This window comes from Primulina tabacum, chromosome 17 (assembly GCF_025594145.1).
Source record: "Primulina tabacum isolate GXHZ01 chromosome 17, ASM2559414v2, whole genome shotgun sequence".
Taxonomy (NCBI): domain Eukaryota; kingdom Viridiplantae; phylum Streptophyta; class Magnoliopsida; order Lamiales; family Gesneriaceae; genus Primulina; species Primulina tabacum.
In genome coordinates, this window is record NC_134566.1 from 27,337,682 (window position 1) to 27,358,273 (window position 20,592).

The 20,592-nt window shown below is 36.7% G+C and overlaps 1 protein-coding gene across 1 annotated transcript; it reads right to left on the reverse strand.

Annotated features, from left to right (window-relative positions):
* Nucleotides 1-11,704: 11,704 nt before the first annotated feature.
* Nucleotides 11,705-20,313, reverse strand: LOC142531166 (xyloglucan O-acetyltransferase 3-like). Its single transcript, XM_075637229.1, has 2 exons — nucleotides 19,695-20,313; nucleotides 11,705-12,703 (listed from the first exon to the last, which is right to left on the reverse strand). Exons 1-2 carry the CDS (start codon nucleotides 20,235-20,237, stop codon nucleotides 11,909-11,911), a joined length of 1,338 nt encoding a protein of 445 aa, XP_075493344.1. The 5' UTR covers nucleotides 20,238-20,313; the 3' UTR covers nucleotides 11,705-11,908.
* Between the last annotated feature and the right edge of the window lie 279 nt (nucleotides 20,314-20,592).

Here is a 20,592-nt window from a genome sequence, read left to right on the forward strand (position 1 = left end):
ATAGGCCCTTAAACTCTCTTCTGGGTTCTGATTAACTTCAAAAAGACTAAAAGCAGTCTTTTTGTACTTTTTACTGCTGCTAAAATGGTGTAAAAACACCTTCTGGAAGTCTCCAAAGGAACTGATACTTTGGGAAGTCAAGCCTTCGAACCACCTCTGAGCTGAATCCACCAGTGTTGTTAGGAACACCTTGCACTTGATTCTATCAGTGTAACAGTGCAACATGGCTATATTTTCAAACCTGGCCAGGTGTTCCTCCGGGTCTGCATTGCCATCATAGTCTTTCACCTTCGCAGATTTGAAATTTCCAGGAAGAGGCTCCCGGACGATGATATCAGAAAACGGGCATCCTCTCGGGACTGCCCGGGCAACGCTCCGTCTTTCCAACTGTCCTTCCAAGACCTTCATCTTCTGCCTTAATTCCATCAATTCCTCTGCCACGGTAGGAGATTTGGACCCAGCGCTGGATCCCTCGTCTTCTCCTACCATCTCGTTATCCCTCCTTCCCTGCCCCTGCTCCTGCTCCTGCTCAAATCCCTGATCACGTCCCTGCTTATCACCGGGTGGTGTGACAGGGTGAGAGACCTCCTTCCTGGCCATAGCTAGCACAACGGCATTGGCCATCATTTTCTTTAACTCTTCGGGGTCAGGGTAATGAGGTTTGTTCCAATGTTATTAACATAAGCTTGTCTTGAAGTTTGCCCCCCATCACCCTGGGCGTGAGAATTACCCTGGTTGGTTCTTCTCGTACGAGCCATATCAACGTCTCGAACTCAGTGTTTTCCCACAGACGGCGCCAATGATGTGATCTCGTTAAAATGGGTGAGCCGGGTACGGGGCTCCAACGGACCAAATCAATAATTTATAATGTTTGGGAATTTGAGTGAATATAATGGCTTGGATCAACACCTGTAAACAAGAAAGTAACTCGTGAATGGGCGCCGGAGGGATGTCCGGCGTGGCCACTCCGATGCTTAAGTCAGCAGGCTTTTTGATGAACACAAGCAATATTTGAGAGGAAATATGTAAGTGCTTTTAGTTCAAAGATTTCAGAATCATTAAATGACTTTAATACCTGCTATTTATAGTGGAAGAATGGGTAGTTACCTTGATTACCACACCACCTACTAAGTCGGTTTATCATACTAGCTTCTGATGACTTCTCGGACACTCCAAACCCAAGTGGTTCTGATGGATTAGACTGTCTGTATCGATCACACTCGAGTGTGGTGCAATTCTCGAGGTGGCCTGGGTAGTTGGTTACCTGGGTACCTGTATGAGAAACCGGGTGGAGAAGAAGTGCCCGGGCAGCTGGCTTCTGATCCGGGCTATTCAACCGATAACCCGGGTCATCATTAACCCGGAATTGGGTCACCATTAACCTGGACCTTTACAGGGGTATCACCATCTACTATACAAGAATTAATGGACGTTTTAGATGTCCCTTCCCCTCATGTAGAAGAACTGGGTCCATCCAAATCTATATAAGATAACCCCGATCGGCCTTTTCCTGAGACCCGAGCAGCTAAAACCAAGATACTGAGGCGATTAACAGCTAAAGAAGCTAGATTGAAAGAGGAAGGGTGGTCCTGGTATGAGATAACAGCCTCCCATTTAACTTCTGACCTAGGACCATCCATTAGATAGGGGTCAAGTATGCCCCGTAATTATGAACTGATCATCCCTGGTCAGACAGACAGAGCCCATCTTCCCTCCGAGGGCTTTCACACTTTTTATGTTGAACAAATAGAAATGGGTCTTAGGTTCCCCATGCCCAAACTTATCCAAATCACTCGTGACTATTTCCAAAATTTGTCCGAGCCAGTTGACTCCCAATTATTTCAGTTTTTTTAGCTCTAGGGGTTTTGTTTAAGTACTTTCAGGTTCCGTTAAGTATTGGGAATCTTATAAAGTTTATTCAGATAAAAAGGAAAGAGTCGGACCGATTTTATCTATCTATTTACATCGAAGGCCAATTCTTAAAGGAGAATATGGAATCCCATAACGGGTGGACCAATAGGTATTTTTTCGTGAAGTCCACCAAGCCCTGGAATTGTAAAATGGGTTGGGTTGCAAAATTCACCACTTCCCGACCCCTTGGCCATGTCGACCCATTATTTTACCAACTTTGGTCGTGATGAGTGTTTGGTGTTTTAACATCAACAGTTTAGTCGAGGATGATCATCTTTGTAAATACAAAATTTTCAAGAAAAAAATAGGGATGGAGGGGGACTTTGGTAGGATCCTCCGACCCCTTTCCCTTTATTTGCCCAATTTGCAGAACACTCAACCTTGTGTGTTTTTCGTGCAGACGATCGCATAATGAAGGATGAAATGAAAGGGAAAATGTTGAAGCTAAAGAAATAGAGGACTGAGGCCTTTTTCGAAGATGTTGGAACCGAACCATCACCCCCCAAAATCTCAAAAAAGAAACCCTCCAAAAAGGGTGAGGGATCTGGATCAGGCTCTTATTCCTCCATGCCCAGGGCAGGTCCCGAACCCTCTGCCCCTTCCAATGGTAAAACAAAGTGGGCGAGACTTCTTCTCCCCCTCCCCCGAGCAGGTGGCTCAAAAGGACGTCGACTGCCCCCGCCGTCTGGGGATCTCCATCCTAGCTAAACCCAACGGGCCAGTGCCTTAGGCATTCTCCAGAAATTGGTATAATCCATAGATCTAGGGATCCTTCAGTCGGCCTCGGACTCGTTGGCTGAAGAATCAATGGCTCTCAGCTTCATGCAGGTAACACTCTTCCCTGGTCCTTTGATCATTTAATCCCCCTTCATTTTCTTGTAAAATTATGTTTCTTTTTAACATACAACAGGTTGGGCCGGGGAGCATTCCCTCCGAGCCCAGAAAATCCGATCCTCTGCTCAGGACAACTCCAAGAGCCTTGATTATATCCTAGCTTGGCATGGTGAACTAACAAAGCAACTGAAGGACATTAATCTTGAGCGTGATGAAGAACTTCACTCATTCCGGCTTGTAAGGAGTGCTCAAGATCACCTCAAAGAGACCGAGCTGAAGATCTTCAGCTTGACAGAGAAGGCACAAAGGCAAGCAGAAGAGGCCGAGGCCACTTGGGCCCAAAAAAAAGAGGAGTTCATTCAATCCTTTGAATTTGAGAGGCTCTGTGCGGGAAAGGTCGTGATAGAGGAGGGCTTTAAATGGTTCCGAGACATTGTCTATTCCGAGACTGACCAGGTGGCCTCCTTCTTGGACTCGAGTAAGGCCCTAGAAGATATGCCAGAGGAAGATCAATTTTTGGACCATGAGGTCCAGGCTGGCACCGAGGGATCGACTAACCCCAGAACCCCTTAGTTTAGGTTTTTTATGCCCCGTTCGATATTGGAAGTTTGCAATGAATATTTTATTTTATGAAAGTTCCAATGCATCAGGATTAATTACATGCTTTGTGATCGCACAACTTGCCCAAGTCATAATCCATTCGTATGACCAGTGTAAGTGTTCGAACATATACACCAAGTTAAAATAAAAATCAACTAAGTAATAGTTTGCAAACCCGGACACCATGGTTACCCGAGCTTGTACAACTTGAAATCAAAATTAATTACTGATCTGTAATATCCAAAAAGTTTTGCTAGCCAAGCCCATATAACTTGAAACCAAAATTAGATAACAAAATGAAAATTCGAGCATGATTGCAGCCCGACCACATATAACTTGGAACAAAAATTTGGCTAAGTAACAAAATGAAAAGCCAGGCAAGATTGGCGCCCGAGCACATATAACTTGAAAACAAAATTTGGCTAGGTAATAAGATGAAAATTTTAGTAGGATTACCGCCCGATCACATATAACTTGAAACCAAAATTTGGTTAAGTAAATGGAAACCTGAGCAGGATTACCGCCTGAGCAAATATAACTGGAGGCCATATTTTGTTAAATACTAATCTGAAACCCGAGCAGGATTGCCGCCTGATCACATATAACTTGAGGCCATATTTGGTTAAGTACTAAATCTAAAACCCGAGCAGGAACGCCACTGGGGCGCATATAACTGGAGGCCATATTTGGTTAAGTACTAAATTTGTAACCCGAGCAGGATTCTTACCCGAGCCAAGATAAAGAATCATAAAATATACTTTACCAAAGACCGAGCTCAAATAAAGAGCTACTGGGCATGAAACCCACCAATGATGCTGAGCGTAAAGTCGGGCTTCTTTTTTACGACCAAAGTTTAACAAACTTATGAATATTGAGCTGGTCGGGCATTTGTGAATGATACATTAATGGACTTACATTGCGTCGAGCTGGTCGAGATTTTGTTGATTTCACATTTGTGGACTTACATTGTGCCAAGCTGGTCGAGCTTTTGAAAATTTTTAATGCAAAATGATAAATTTTATTATATTAAGTTGAAAATGGATAGTTCATAACCATGTAGATTTAAAGGCTGAAAATAAACATAATAAAGTATCTCATAATGAGACGAGCGAGCTTGAAGTGCATAATATTTCTTCAAGTGTTGAGCACTCCAAGGTCGTTTTTTTTTCTTCCCTTCTGCATCTTCCAGATGGTAGGCTGCAACTCCTGCTTTTCCTATTCTTTTAAAGGGTCCTTCATACCTGGGATCAAGCTTATTCTTTTTCCCGTGGTGTTCAATATTTCTCATGACTAAGTCCCCTTCTTCAAAATACCGAGGATACATTCTCTTATTATAGGTTCATCTCATCTTTTTGCGATAAATCATTCATTCTTACCATGGCTTGTCCTCTTTTTTCTTCTACTAAGTCCAGTTCCATTGCCCGTACATTATCATTATCTTAGCTATATCCGACTATTCTTGCACTTTCATGTCCAATATCGATGGGTAATACTCTTTCAGTTCTATAAACCATGCTATAGGGTGTCTATTTTGTTCCAATCTGAGCAGTAGTTCAATATTACTAGATTATGCTCGAGATTTCATCCGCCAAATGCCCTGATCTGTTTGTAACATCAACCTGTCCATTACCTTGCGGGTAGGCCACAGAAGTGAAAACCTAATCAATCTTCAATTCTTCACACCAAGCTCGGAATTTAGATCTATAGAACTGTCTTCCATTATTGGAAATGAGTCTTCAAGGTATCCCAAACTGACAAAAAATATTCTTCCATAAGAATTTCAACTTTCGTTTTCTGTGATTCTGGCCAGGGGCCTCCGCTCATCTGGAGAAATAGTCTACAACTACTAATATAAATATTCTTTGATCAGGAACGACTGAAAAAGGACCGAGGATGTCCATTCCCACTGGTCAAAGAGGCACAATACAATGACTGTTTTCATGAATTCCGTCAGCCTCTTCTGAAATATTGTGTGTTTCTGAAAATTATGAAAATATTTTACCAGAGCTTAGGCGTTCCTCTAGAGGGTCGACCAAAAGAACTCGGCTTGAAGAGCTTTGCGGGCAAAAGCCATACTTCGAAGATGATTTATGCCGCACCCTTTGTGTATTTCTCAAAGAACATAATTGACATCCTATTTCCCTAGTCATTTAGAAGGAGTTGAGAGAAAGACCTCTGGTATGTCACCAATCATTATGAATATGATAGCTATTCTTTTGATTTCTCGGGCTTCTTTTCTTTATGTGGAAATTTTTCATATTTCAAGTATTGGTAGATGTCATACCTCCAAAGCCCTTCAAGTATCCCTGCTACATGCATCCAAGTATTCTATTTTAGAAACAAGTTCTTGGCCCCTTAGGTCGGGGGCTCAATGGGTCAGACAAGAGAGTTGGCCAATTGGCCAACCGATCCACCTTCTCATTATCCTTGCGAGGTATCAACTTCAGAATGAATTAGGAAAATTCCTCTTTGGTTTCATCAAGTGCTTGAGCATACTTGATCATTTTATCGTTCTACACATCAAACTTTTTTTTTTAGTTTGTTGTATAGCCAATTGAGAGTCGAATACAGAATAGCTTGAGAAATTCGAAGATTGTGGGTTAATTTGAGGCCTAACAGGAGTGCTTCATACCAGACCTCATTGTTGAGATTCTGAAATCCTTGTTTCCTCTCCCCAAGGGAAGATGATCACAATGCCGACTCCACTTCATGTCTGATAAGAAGATCCATCCACAAAATTCTTTCATTTTTCCTCTTGTTCTAGTTGCACCATTTCTACCAGAAAATCAGCTGAGGTTTTTGCTTTTATTGTTGTTGGACTCATATTTAATATCTTATTCATTGAATTTTTCACCCATTTGATCAATATACCCTAAGTGTCCGGGTGGGCTGCAATCCTTCCTAGAGAGTTGTTGGTGAGGACCGTGATGGGACATGAAAAAAATGAAGCCTTAACTTTCTTTCCGTGATGACCAGAGCCAGAGCTAACTTTTTCTGAGTGCTATAATCGAGCTCCAGCCTCTTCAAAGCATGGCTGAAATATATACTGCCTAATGAGTTGTTCTTTTTTTCCCGACAAGGATTGAGCTGACAGCTCGTGTTACTAATAAGTAGACAAGCAAGCTTCACCCCGAACTGGTTTGCTAGGGACTGATAGTTCTTTCAAGTATGATTTTAGTTCTTGAAATGATCCTTCACTGTGCTCATTCCATTTGAAATTTTTTCCTTGTGGGGCGCTTTAAAGAAATGGAAACTCCGATCAGCCGACCTGGCTATGAGTCGTGCTAGGGTAGTTATCCTTCTCATTAACCTTTGGGCTTCCTGAATATTGTGGGGAGAGCCCATCGAAGCCAAGGCTTACACCTTCTCTAGGTTGGCCTTGATTCCTCTCATTGTGACCATGTAACCCAAGAATTTTCTAGTTTGTACCCCACTATACACTTGGTTGGGTTTAGCTTCGGACTGTAATATTCATTAATTTCCAGGGAAGTTTGTTCCAGGTCAGCTATGAAATGATTGGTTGTCTTAGTTTTGATTAGAATATTGTCCATATATACTTCAATATTCTTCCCGGTCTTTTTTTCAAATACTGATCCATAAGCCTTTGATAGGTGGCCCCGACATTCTTGAGTCTGAATGGCATGACAACATAGCACTAAGTTCCAGTGGATGTGAAAAACTGAAGTTGCTATGATATTCCTTGGCCAAGGGAATTTGATGATACCCTTGGTAAGAACCCAAAAAACACAGAAGCTCGTGTCCAGATGTAAAGTCGACCAATTGATCTATCTGGAGCAAGGGGTAGCAATATTTAGGATATGCTTTGTTTAGATCACGGAAGTCGACGCACAAGCACCATTTTCCCAAAGACTTGGGTACTAGCACCACATTTAAAAACCAGGTCGGGAAATACACTTCTTGAATGTGCACAACCTTCATCAATTTTTGCATTTGTTTTTGTATGATTGCGTCTTTACGGGCCCAAAGTATCATTTTTCTATATGAAAGGTCGGAACTCGCCCGATGCATTCAACTTATATTCCATCACTTCTCTTTGGACGTCGATGAGGTCGGCTATAGACCAAGCAAAAAGTCCATGTTCTTATGTAAACATTCTAATAGCCAAACCCTCAATGGATCTTCTAACGTTTTGATGGCATTGATGCAAATGGGGCATCAACTATTATGGAACTGATAATTCTGGTATTTCGAGCGTGTGCCTCCCCTAGTGTAAAGGGTAAATATATAATGCCTATGAGACAGATAGCATGCCCAGTGAATCCAAATAGTGTGGTTACCACCGGTTCAATTTTATACTCTCCCCAAGTCCATCTGATCCATCGTATCTTGGAAAATTACATTAACGAAACTCCCAGAATCTAAGAAAACCCGAGCCACTTCATAATTAACCACCATGGCTCGTATAACTAAAGCATCATTATGTGGATTGGATAACCCACACAAGTCCTCTGGCCCAAATGATATAGTGGGACCAGTTCGGATTTTTGGATTGCATTGTACACATATAAGTCTAATTGAATCAACATGGTAGTTGATAATTATTCAATATTAATTAATTGACATGATTGATTAGGACATCCTGTTTCAATAATGATGCAAATAATTATAGAAAATACACATGGTCATCTGCTGAAAGGCCAAAAGATCTTTCAAGATAATAAGTTTCAATGTAAATCATGTTCTCTTGGAAAACTTATTATAAGATCATCACCAGCTAAAATCCAAATTGAATCACTCATGTTTCTTGAATGTACTTAGGGTGATATTTGTGGGAAAATTCATCCACCATGTGGACCATTTAGATATTTTATGGTATTGATCGATGCCTCCAGCAGATTGTCACATGTATGTTTATTATTAACTCGGAATGTGGTATTTGCGAGATTACTTGCTCAAATAATAAAAATTTGTAATCAATTTCCCAATTATACAATCAAAAAAATTAGACTTTATAATGCTGATGAATTTACTTCCCAGACTTTCAATGATTATTATATGTCGATGGAAATCACTGTTGAGCATCATGTTACTCATGTATATGTACAATTGGATTAGCTGAATCATTGATTAAACGTCTACAATTGATTGCTAAAGCAATGACTATGAAAACAAAACTCCCTATTTCTATATGGGGACATCCAATTCTACATCTGCTGCATTAATTCGCATCAAACCAAGTGCATATCATAAATACTCCCCATTTCAGCTTGCATTTGGTAAATAACCAGACACTTCTCATCTAAGATTTTTTTTTATGTATGGTATATGTGCCTATTGCACCTCCTCAACGAACAAAAATGGGACCTCAAAGAAAGATCGGAATTTATATCGGTTATGATAGCCCATCAATCATATTATATATTGAGTCTCAGACAGACGACATGTTTACATCATATTTTAATAATTGTCATTTTAATGAGGAAATCTACCCAATGTTAGGGGGAGAAAAGAAACATATCGAAAAGGAAATTACATGGTATGTATCATCATTGTTACATCTGGATCCAAGAACTAAACAATGTGAAAAAGATATACGGCAAATTATGCACTTGCAAAGAATAGCAAATCAAATATTAGATCCATGTGCAGACACAAAATGGGTAACTAAATTATATATACATTATGTAAATGTCCCTGCTCGAATTGAAAGTCCAAAGACACAAACTGGAGACAATAATGATGTCATAAAACGATTGAAGCGTGGAAGACCAATCGGTTCCAAATATAAAAATCCCCGAAAAAGAAAATTCATAGAGAAACACGATAATCATAGAATAGATAATGATATTCCGGCAGAAACAGATGATGAAAATGTTATGTTAGAACCACAAAATGATGATAATCATGAAATCTCTATCAATTATATTAATACTGCAAAAATATGAAACTTAAAAGATATAAAAGAAATTGATGAGATATTTTCTTATAATGTGGCATTCGACATCATAAATAACAACGAAGATAATGAGCTAAAATCTTTTGGTGAATATAAAAATCGACAGGACTTGATAAAAAAAAGACGTCATCCATGTTGAATTGCATTCGCTAAATAAATGTAACATTTTTGGACTTATATTCGAAAGCGATATGAGAAAAACGAAAAATAAGATATAAAGCTCGACTTGTTACACAAGGTTTTTCTCAATGGCCTGAAATTGATTATAAAGAAACGTATTCTCTCGTTATGGATGCAATTACGTTTCGGTATTTGATTAGTTTGACGGTATCTGAAAATTTAGAAATGCGTCTTATGGATGTTGTTACAGCTTACTTATATGGATCACTCGATAGTAATATATATATATATAGTTCAAAACCCATAGAATGTTAATATGTGAAATTGCAAAGATCATCATATAGATTAAAGCAATCCGGTCGAATGTGGTATAATCGACTAAGTGTACACTTAATGAAAAAGAGATATGAAAACAATTCAATATGCCTTTGCATTTTCATTGAGAAAACAACATCAGAATACGTAATTATTGCTGTATAGGGTGATGATTAAACATCATTGGAACGAATAAGGAAATTCAAGAAGTTGTGTTGTACTTGAAGGAAGAATTTGAAATGAAGGACCTTAGAAAAACTAAGTATTGTTTGAGTTTGCAAATTGAACGAAAATAATGTAGAATATTTTTTCCCAGTAAAATTATACAGAAAAGGTCCTTAAACGCTTTAAAATAGATAAGTCAAAACTTTTAAGTACTCCAATGGTTGTTAGATCATTAAACATAGAAAATGATCAATTCCGTCCATGTGAAGATGATGAAGCTATTCTTGGTCCAGAAGTATCATATCTAAGGATATTGGTGCTCTTATGTATCTTGCAAATTGTACAAGACCTGATATATCTTTTGCTGTAAATTTATTGGAAAGATTTAGCTCATATCCAACAAAGAGACACTGGAACGAAATTAAACATATATTCCGTTATCTATGAGGAATGACAGACTTGAGACTTTTTTATTCAAAAGATACCAATCAAAGTATAATTGGTTATTCTGATGATGGGTATTTATCTAATCCATACAAGGCACATTTATAGAAACAAACACTCGAGACAACTTCATTAAATCACGCCAAGATTATTGCACTACATGAAGCAAGCCGTGAATGTGTGTGACTAAAATCAATGACCCAACATATCCAAATCTCATGCGCAAGAAGCATGTGACACTATATGAAGATAATGCTGCATGTGTTACTCAAATGAAAGAAGAATACATAAAAAGTCACATAAATAAATATATCCCAACTAAGTTCTTCGCATTCACCTAAGAGCATGAGAAGAATAGATATATTGATATTCGTTACATTCAGTCAAATAAAAACTCATCAGATCTCTTCACAAAGACACTTCTTACGACAATATTCAGAAAGCATATATATAACATTGAGTTGCGCAATCTACGAAATTTGTGAAGAATCGTTCATGTTAATATGAGGGAAAGTTTACGTGACTGCACTCTTTTTTCCTATACTATGGTTTTTATCCCAATGAGTTTTTCCTAGTAAGGTTTTTAACGAGACAATATAAAAACATGTAATAAAGACAATCATTATATCATGATCATTATCACAATGGGGAGTGTTGAAAATAAAAGTTGAAAATATTGAAAATTAGTGTGTGATGATGTATGTAATGATGTAATTAGTTTTGGATTATTTACAAAGACATTCTATAAATAGGTCTCTCAATTTGTGAAGAATATATACAATTGAATGGAGGAAATTTTATAAAATGTGTAATTTAATATATTTTGTAAGTTTAAGATTTTATTTTACCGTAAATTTTTAACAGTTAAAAGCTTAATAGTTTGAAATCTTAGTATCAATTTGGACACAAGTCATCATTCAAAGAACCGGATAAGTACAAGTGAATTTTAAGTGGAACAATAGTCTTTTTTTTTCCTTGGTCCTATACCGGGTAGTTGGTGAAATTTCCCTGTTAATTGAACGACAAAGCCAACTTTGTAAGATTATGTTTTATATACATGGGCAATATATATGTCCATGTGCAAAAAAATGATAAAAAGGACATAAATGAAAGATCTCAAGGTGTTTAGGTACAAATAAAGAAAAATTAAGTTACATAGATTGAGTTTACATGTGGAGTCGAGGTTATCTAGTAAAATAATCAAGAATAATAAGCTCTATGTATGTCAAAACTTTCACATGACTAATTAGATATTGATCCAAATTATATATATTTCAAAATTTGAGGTATTTTTCTTTAGGTTCCATCCTTTTCTATTAACTCATACTTGTTAATCATTCAATGAGAAATCAAGACACATAAAGCTACTTTTTTTTTATTACAACACACGCAGGATGAGAAATATAAAACTACTTTTAATATAACAAAATAGAGGATATATACTACACCGGACAAGACCCGCATCTCTTAATTGGAGTCTCTATAGATGTCTTTATATATGATCATGTCATCTTCGACATATTTCTCTCAATCTGTGGAACCCAATTTTTCCTCTAACATTCAAAATCTTTCCAAACAAAATTTACTTTGTTCTAGCTCATGCTACATCTGTAAACGAGTGGAGCTAGAATGATTTTGTCTCTTGATCATTTCCAGCATAAGCTGATTCCAGGTATCGATCGGGCCTGGCAAACACCAGTGGATACAATCACTGTAACCCTTCATCCATACATTCCCCCAGTGCTGGCCAGGGTGCCCGTCCGGCCTCATTAGCATAATCTCCGTAACATCCAGTACTTTGAAAACATGATTCCCACTTCCCTTCCCTCCAATTCTTGCAGTTTCGACTTCCTCCATTTGAATTTTCCTGTAATCCAAATCAGGCCCGACGTTGTTGATGAACTCCTCCTTTCCCACAGGTCCGGTTTTGTTGCAAACCCCGCCAGTATTCCACTCCCCATTCTCGAACTGAGAAGGAGAATACGTCCTCAATATACTAAAAATGTTCCGGCAGTTCATGCAGTCGTTGAGTTCCTTAAACGCGGCCCGAAACGCCATTCTAATGGCAAAATACGGCCCGAGGACAGTCACGTTTGGTGCCTGGCAGTAAACACAGCCAATGAGATTCCCATGCTCGTACAAATAGTTCTGTCGGAAAAACCAGTGGGCGCCTGAGAAAATGGCATAATCGACTCCCGCTAGTTTCTCCGACCAGTTGCTGTCTGTTCTATCCAGATGCAAATCAAAACTGCCTGTGGCGGAGCCATTGATCACTCTCTCCGTGGCGGTGACGAGGAACTGAGACCAGAGCACCATTAGAGTGAAGTTATGTTTCTTGAATTCCCATGTTGTGAATCTGTCTTCTGCGTCTTTATATATCGCTTTTGGAATCTCTGCCTGCAAGATTTTGTGATACAGTATTAATAAACCGACTAACATGTGGAAAGCAACCACGAAAAGCATATTTTTCTCGCTCTCTTTAGACAAAATCAGACGCCATGCTCTATGCATGTTTGTACATTTCAAGTATCAGACCTATTTAACAACTCATTTCTTGCATTTAACTTGTAACCAAAATGGGTTTCATTCCACAATTAGGTGGGATAATACCTAACCCTGTCGTTGCATATCATTCATGTAATAAGTATCTAACTAGTCAATTTGTGACTTGAGCTTTGATTGATTCTTACTGTAAAAATGATCTTTATTTTAATAATATTTTACTATTTTATCCAATTATGACATTTACTTTATATGTATACCTTGCAAGCTGCATATATATATATAAAGTCTTTAAATATACTATAGATATCATAAGGTATGCCTCTCAATGTAAGATCATGCAACTCATTATGAAATTTATTGTATATTCTAAATAAATTCCTAATCGATTAAATCGCCTAAAATAAAGATAAAGGTCGATTGAGTTTGAGACTAACATCTATGATATAAACGTCACGTTTTATTAGTAAGGACATAGAGATATCTATTCATATATGTGAGTGATCATTTGATGATACAATAAACAACTCTCCATCGGAACGTCCAAGTGGTTATTACTTATCGAGTAGAATAGTCCGCGATTATGATTGTACACATTAGTCATTTGACTTGGAACAATGTAGAGGCTCTACATACTAACATGCACTTAGATCTGTTTACCGACTCCATTGAGGATCATCAAGTGATGAGGTTGGGTGTAGTTTTGAAATATGTAGGAATCAATGTATTGTAGTCGGGGAATCACCGCTCGCTTACAGCTGAAGATATCCTTTGTGATCTGATGAGTTAATAATGCAAGGAATCTCTTCCTATAGTAAGAAATGTGAATTTTGGAAAGGTGTTTTCTTAGTTGCACATATCATGTTACTGTTACTACTCAAAGATATTTCATATCATTATTGAATTCATTTGCAACTTTCGATGTACCAATAGCTGCAGATTCGATCGGGATATATGAGTTGAAGAGACCGTACTGTGTGCTAACCATAACTTACGGTTCTTGCAGGAACTATCAGTGATACATATGAGATCATGAGGTGATGCTACTAGACGTTCTTATCATGATCCGATGGATGCAATCATACTTAAGTTATGACATTCTTGATCAAGGGATTGATGAAAAAGATGTGACTATTTAGGGTAAGCATGAATAAGAACAAATGTTGTTATAAATCACATGAAGTTGTGCACCCACAGCTAGTTATATCCCTGAACCATTGAGGGTCACAAAAGTATTAAAATTTGTATTCACGTTGAGATAGTAAAGTTCAAGGAGTTGAATCTGGTTACTATAGTTTGATGGAGATCGAATAGTTTGATGAAGATCAAACAGATTGTTTATAAAGGAGTTTTTAAATCGATTCCATGTAATAAAGATGTGGAAGTTAGCTTAATAACTAATTAAGTGAGAAGAGTGAACTGTCTGTTCTAGTGAAAGAATTCACAAAACTGGCATCTACCAAAAATGGATCAGTGCAAAATTGTCCATTTGAAATTTTCAAATTTCATTATGAACGAGATTTGTACGCTCGATACATCAGCGCAGTCTGATATTCGATCGGGGTTATAATGAGTTCACAAGTTTTTTGTAATATAGAATCTATTAATTAAATAATAATATCATATGTTTTGATAATAATTTAATTATGCATGATATTTTCAAGAATAGAAAATTCATACATTAAGGATTTTGAATAATGGACACTCCGTTGTCGTATTCTTTTTAAAACTGTTGTAACTGAGGGTGTTGTTGAAAGTCTTTTCAACGACAACGGTTTTTATTTGTTGTGGTAGGTAGAACTTACGACGGTTTTTGAAAATCGTCGCTAAAATTAGCAACGGCTAGCAATCAAGATCGTCGCTAATTTTAGCGACGGTTAGCAATCAAGATCGTCGCTCATTTTAGCGACGATCTTTAATCAAGATTTCCGTCGCTAATTTGTTTCGAAAAATAAAAAAATTTCTTTTAATAATTTAATAAATCTAAAAGAAACTAACAATTGAAACTAAAATCGTGTAAGAGAGAAAATTTTAAAATGTTGTGAAGTAGTAAAATCGTGTAAGAGAAAAAAAATTTAAGTGTTGTGAAGTAGTAAAATCGTGTAAGAGAGAAAAATTTTAAGTGTTATGAAGTAGTGAGAAAAATTTTAAGTGTTGTGTGAAGTGATAAAATCGTGTAAGAGAGAAATTTTAAGTGTTGTGGAGGAAAATGGACCGAAAATGGGGTCATTTGTAGAGAGTTTGCGACGATTTTTTGTTAAACCGTCGCTAAATTTAAATTAGTGACAGTTTTTCATAAAACCGTCGCTAAATGTAGCGACGGTGTTAGGAAAACTGTCGCCAAATGTAGCAACGGTTTTAGAAAAACCGTCGCATGTTTTAATGATGCGACGGTTTAGCTTTAAACCGTCGCTCAATGTAGCGATGGTTTATACAAAACCGTCGCTATATGTAGCGACGGGTGTTGTAAAAATGTCGCTAATTTTAAACATGCGACGTTTTTACTTAAAATCGTCGCTAAAATTAGCGACAGTTAATACAAAATCGTCGCTCATTTTAAATTAGCGACGATTTTCATAAAAATGTCGCTAAATTCAGCGACAGTTTTTGAAAATCCGTCGCTAAATATGGCAACGTTTTTCAAAATCGTTGTTGTTTTTTCAAAAACCACGCGCTCAAAGACAACGGTTTTTATGTTGTCTTTGACCCCCAAAAGAACGGTTTTCGCTAAAATTGTTGTTAAAAACGTAGGACAACGGTTTTTCACAAAAATCATTGTCATGTGTGCGTTGTTGTATGCAGAATATCTTGTAGTGGGAATTACAATATCTTGATTCAAATAGGATTCTTGATTTTATGAGAAATTAAAACTTATAAATATTTCATTAAGGTTACATGAAATAGCATAATTTTTACAGAAATGTCTCTTTTCTCTGCTCAAAATAAAAATTGGCCATCCCATATTTTGGAGAACAAAATTTCAGCCACCACCCTTCCACCATTCCGCCACTGCAACATCGTCGGATTTCTGAAATTCCAGCGATCCAATCTCAATACAAACTCCGTTTAGATCTCTAGTGCGGTCTATACGATAAACAAAAGTTCTAACAGTGGACTTGATTTGATGATCGAAGAAGGATGAAGATCTGTTCGTAGCGATTTACAAGAACGGCTATATCCACTTAAAATCCGGAATAGTTGGATCTAGCGTTATATACACAAAGATAAATCAGATTTAAACATCCTACTAATTGGTTTAAATCATATGATGCCCAAGGAATGTTTTAAAGATTAAAATTAAAATTTTAAAAATTTCGTTGCGCCTTGGGTGCAAGAAAACTGTACTCCTACAGTGGTATCAGCGCCAAGGTTTCTCGATTGTATCATTTTCTATAGTTTAAATAGTGTTGAACGAATTGTTTCTAACTCCATAAAAAAACCTAAATTTCATGCCCTGAAAGTTTTTTCAAAAAGTAAAAATAAAAAATTCCACGCCTTCTTGCCTCGAACAGTTCCAGGAAGAACACGTGTGCGCACATGCGCGCAACCATTGCAAATCTGGGCAACAGAGACTTTCCAGATGTGATTTTTTAAAAATAAAATTAAAAAATTAATACATAGCAATTTCGTGCAGGAGCAGTGCGCTTCCCTTGCACGAAACCGGGATGCCCGTCGGTAGCTGCCCGAAAATTTGGGGTAGCGGGTATAGCTGAAGTGGGGGATTCCCGGATGATCTCGAGTAGTCCTTCGCCCATGGGCTTGAAAAGTTTGGGCTTGGTTGCAATTTTATGATTTTTAAAATTATTGGTCAAAATTGATATTTTATGAAAATTGAATAATATGCTTTTGAAAATAATTTTATTATAATTGTCACGCCTCGGAACGGGGGTTAGTTGACACCGGCGTTGCTCTCAAATTTACATTCGAAAACAACAAGCCTCAGAAGTACAAAATTCAGAAACCAGTCTTTTATTCATAATACTGAATATTCAATGTCTGATACAACTCAATTAATAATGTTTTACAGCGGAAATGTAAAACCAGAATTACAATATCTAAACAGATGCAGCGGAATTTAAAATATAAATCAGAACTGAGAACAACAATCTTCATCACCAGCCCCAAAATTGAATCTGCTCTTCTTCTTCTAACTTTTCTTTCTCGTTCTTATCTGATATGAGTTTGGTGGGTGAGTGATATGATTGTCACTCAGTAAGCATGGGCGGGAATAACTCCCAGTTTTCGAAATCATTTTCAACAGAAACAGTAATACAATAATATACAGAAACTCATCTTCTCATAACAGAAATTAGAATTCAGAAATCACCGGTTTCAGAACAGAAATCAGAATTAGTAAGCACTGAGCACGTTAGTGAATTTCATGGCTAAACTGATATCAGTCCCCTATATGTTCTCTCCTCTAAGGGGCGAGGCCAGAATCAGAATCAGAATCAGAATTCAGAAATGTTCAGAATATATATTCCTACCATTAGTTCACTAGGGAGTTTCAGTGCTTCAAAATCATATATCAGAAATACACATACAGAAACTGTACTTTAAAACAGCATTATCAAACTGATTTCAAGATATTTATATATAAGCCCACTTACTGTGATTTGCTATAAAGTTTCGGTTGAAGTCTACTGGAATTTGGCTGCTCTCGCTACTGGATTTTACCGCTTGACAAAGGCACTCTCTCTTAACTCGAAATTTAAGTGATAATCTCAAAGCTTGTGTAACTCATTTCAGAGACTTGAGGGTGTTATTTATAGGTCAAAATCTGACTGTTAGCCTCCCTATTAATGACCATAATCTGCCATTAACAGCCTTTATTCCATGTTAATGCTTCAGTTACAAGTCTAAGCTGAGTCAGTAACTGTCTGCTGGAATTTGCTCTTCTGCTGCTGGATTCTAATCTGCTGGAAAAATACCAGCTTCTGAAATAATAGCTTCTGCTGGAAATCCGTCTGCTGGAAAATATCATCTTCTGAATTATTGACTGTTGCTGGAATTGTTAGCTGCTGGGAATTCGGTTCTCACAATAATCATGAGATTTTCTTTTAAAATAAATTAATTAAAATATGATTTTTATTATTTATGGTAAAATGATTTTCACAAGAAATTTAATTATCAATAATTGAATAGTTAAACAAAGGTGTTTATTTAATTTTCAATTTAATTTTTAATTAAGACGGTTAGCGACATATGTAAAACATAATATCAAATATTATCAAATCATATATTTTACAAGCTGGAGGCCATCCTTGAAGAGTTATAAACATGCTTACTACCTATGAAGTTGCTATCAAAAAAGAAAATATTGTTTTCCTAGTGGGCTACTCATCTAGGATGAAGAAATGCCCAAAAAAAGGGAAAAAAATGTTCTGCTCCTTCCAAGAAAACAAACCAAGTAAGAAGCAAGCTCCAAACACTTCTAAAGAGCACACAAAGCACGATAAATTATAAGATTTTTGCTTCCACGGCAAGAAGTCTTGACATTGGAACTGCAGTTGAGAGGAATATCTAGCACATAAGAGTTCTGTTAAATGTATGTTTTATATTGGAGTAAATGTCTCAATCAATTCAACTTCTTGGATATTAGATATTGGATGTAGATATCATCTACACAATTATTTGTAGGTGATGACAAGAATTAGAATATTAAGGAATGGTGAGACCTTCCTGAGGATGGGCAATGGAGCAAGAGTTGCTTACGAATGCCGTATGAGATATTTACTTAGTATCAAACAATAATTTTAAGTTACTTTTAAGATATGCTTTATATGTTGATGACTTAGTTAAAAAATTGTTTCCATTTCTATGCTTGATAAACTACGAATTTTCTTGTTTATTTTCTAAATGTGTTTGAAATATTTACCAAAATGAATGTTTAATTAGAACAGATGAATTACAAAACTATATATATAACTTAAAAATATAAGATATTCCAACTAACGATGTCCAAGTAAACACGATATCAACAACAAACTAAAAAAACAAGATAGTCTAAATAAAGCTCATTTGTGGCATGTTAGGCTATAACATATTTCTCAAAGAAGGTGCACAAGCTAGTGGGAGAGAACATGTCTGATATGTCATAGATAAACTCTCTTGAAACATGCGAGTCATGTCTGAAAGAAAAGATGACCAAAACACTTTTCCCAATAAAAGTAGAACGTGCACATGATTATTGGATTTGATTTACACTGATGTGTGTGGCCAACTAAGTATTAGCACGAGATATAGCCAATCCTACTTTTTTTACTTTTATTGATGACTTATCGATATATGAGTATGTGTATTTAATGAAATACAAGTCTGAAACTATTAAAAAGTTCAAAGAATTCAGAGTTGAAGTAGAGAAATAATACGGAAAGAGTGTTAAAACACTTCGTTCTAAAATTCCGGCGATCCAGTCTCAACTTAAATTTCGCTTAGATCTAGTGCGATTTACGATGAACAAAGTTTCTGATCAGTGAATTTGATTTGACGACCAAATAAGGATAAAGATCAGTTCGTAGGGATTTACAAGAAAGATTAAATAATTGTAAAATCCGGAATATTTGGAGTCAGTGTTATATACGTAAAGATAAATCAGATCTAAATATCTTATGCATAATTTAAATCATACGACGCTCAAAACATCGAAACAAAAATTTTTAAATTTTTTATATGCTTTGAGTGAAAAAAAAAAAAAAAACAATATTCCAACAAATTCAAAGGTATAAGCCAAATATTTATTCTGACGTTGGCCCACGCGTTGTTCCACGTGAAAAGACATATTTAGCTTTGGCCAGCCGTGGAAAATTGGATCTAAGGGGTTGGCCCGAGTTTCCATGTTTGAAGATCAAATTTTGAAGAAAAATGTTAAATTTGAAGTACTAACCATAGACAAGAGACAAAGTAGTGATTCCATTTGATTCCGGGCAAGTGAGTCTCCAATAAAAGCCATTGTCTTCCCTTGCAGGATAGTAAGAAAATTTTGGGGGTCGAAACGGGGTATTTCACACTGGTACGGTTTCCATTTCCAGTGCAGAAAATCTCTGTCCTTCCTTCCATGCATGAAACAGTTTCTTTGAAATGGGATTGTTTTGCAGCTGTGATTTGTGTACAAAGAACCTCTCCGGTGCCGCACCCATTTCCCTTTGAACAAGTCGCAGTTCTCTCTATCCGTAAACGGATTCGTCAATGTTTTTGTCAAAGGATTTAATGTTTTGGGTTGAAAAAAAGTGCGAGTTTGGTTGTGTTCTTGAATCATATAGGCTATGTATCTGATGTTCAAGGGGTAAAAAAGGAGGCAAAGAGTGAAGAGGGTGGTGAAAAATGTCGAATAAATTAAGCAAGAAACTGCTGTATTTGTTGAGCCCAAAAATCTCTCTTTCTTGAACATCATAGATTTATGGTCTTTCCAACATGAAGTTGGTTTCATTTTTCTGGTATTCTGTATAAAGGGGCGTGAATGTGACGATGCTTTTTGAATTGGAACGATGATATATAATGATTAGTGTTCATCCTGTCTATACGCATAATTATTTCCTATTTCGTAAATAGTTCTAGGTTGGGATCCTCGATTAAGGTGATCAATTTTCGTTGAGGGAATAGATTAATAATTGTAATAATAATAATAAGTATTGTTTATCTAACGAGGCAAGTTTTCTATATAAAACGATATATTTTTTTTAATCTTATTTATTGGAATGTTGATTTGGCACTAGAAAAATTGTAGATATGTCTGATATCACGTCAATTTTTTAACTAAACATGAGTACAAAAATAAAAGTGGG

Coding starts and splice junctions, on each gene's coding strand:
- LOC142531166 (XM_075637229.1), bottom strand. CDS start 20,237: ATGAAACCAACTTCATGTTGGAAAGACCATAAATCTATGATGTTCAAG. Junction 12,704..19,694: donor TACTTTGTCTCTTGTCTATG/GTTAGTACTTCA, acceptor AAAATCTTGCAG/GCAGAGATTCCAAAAGCGAT.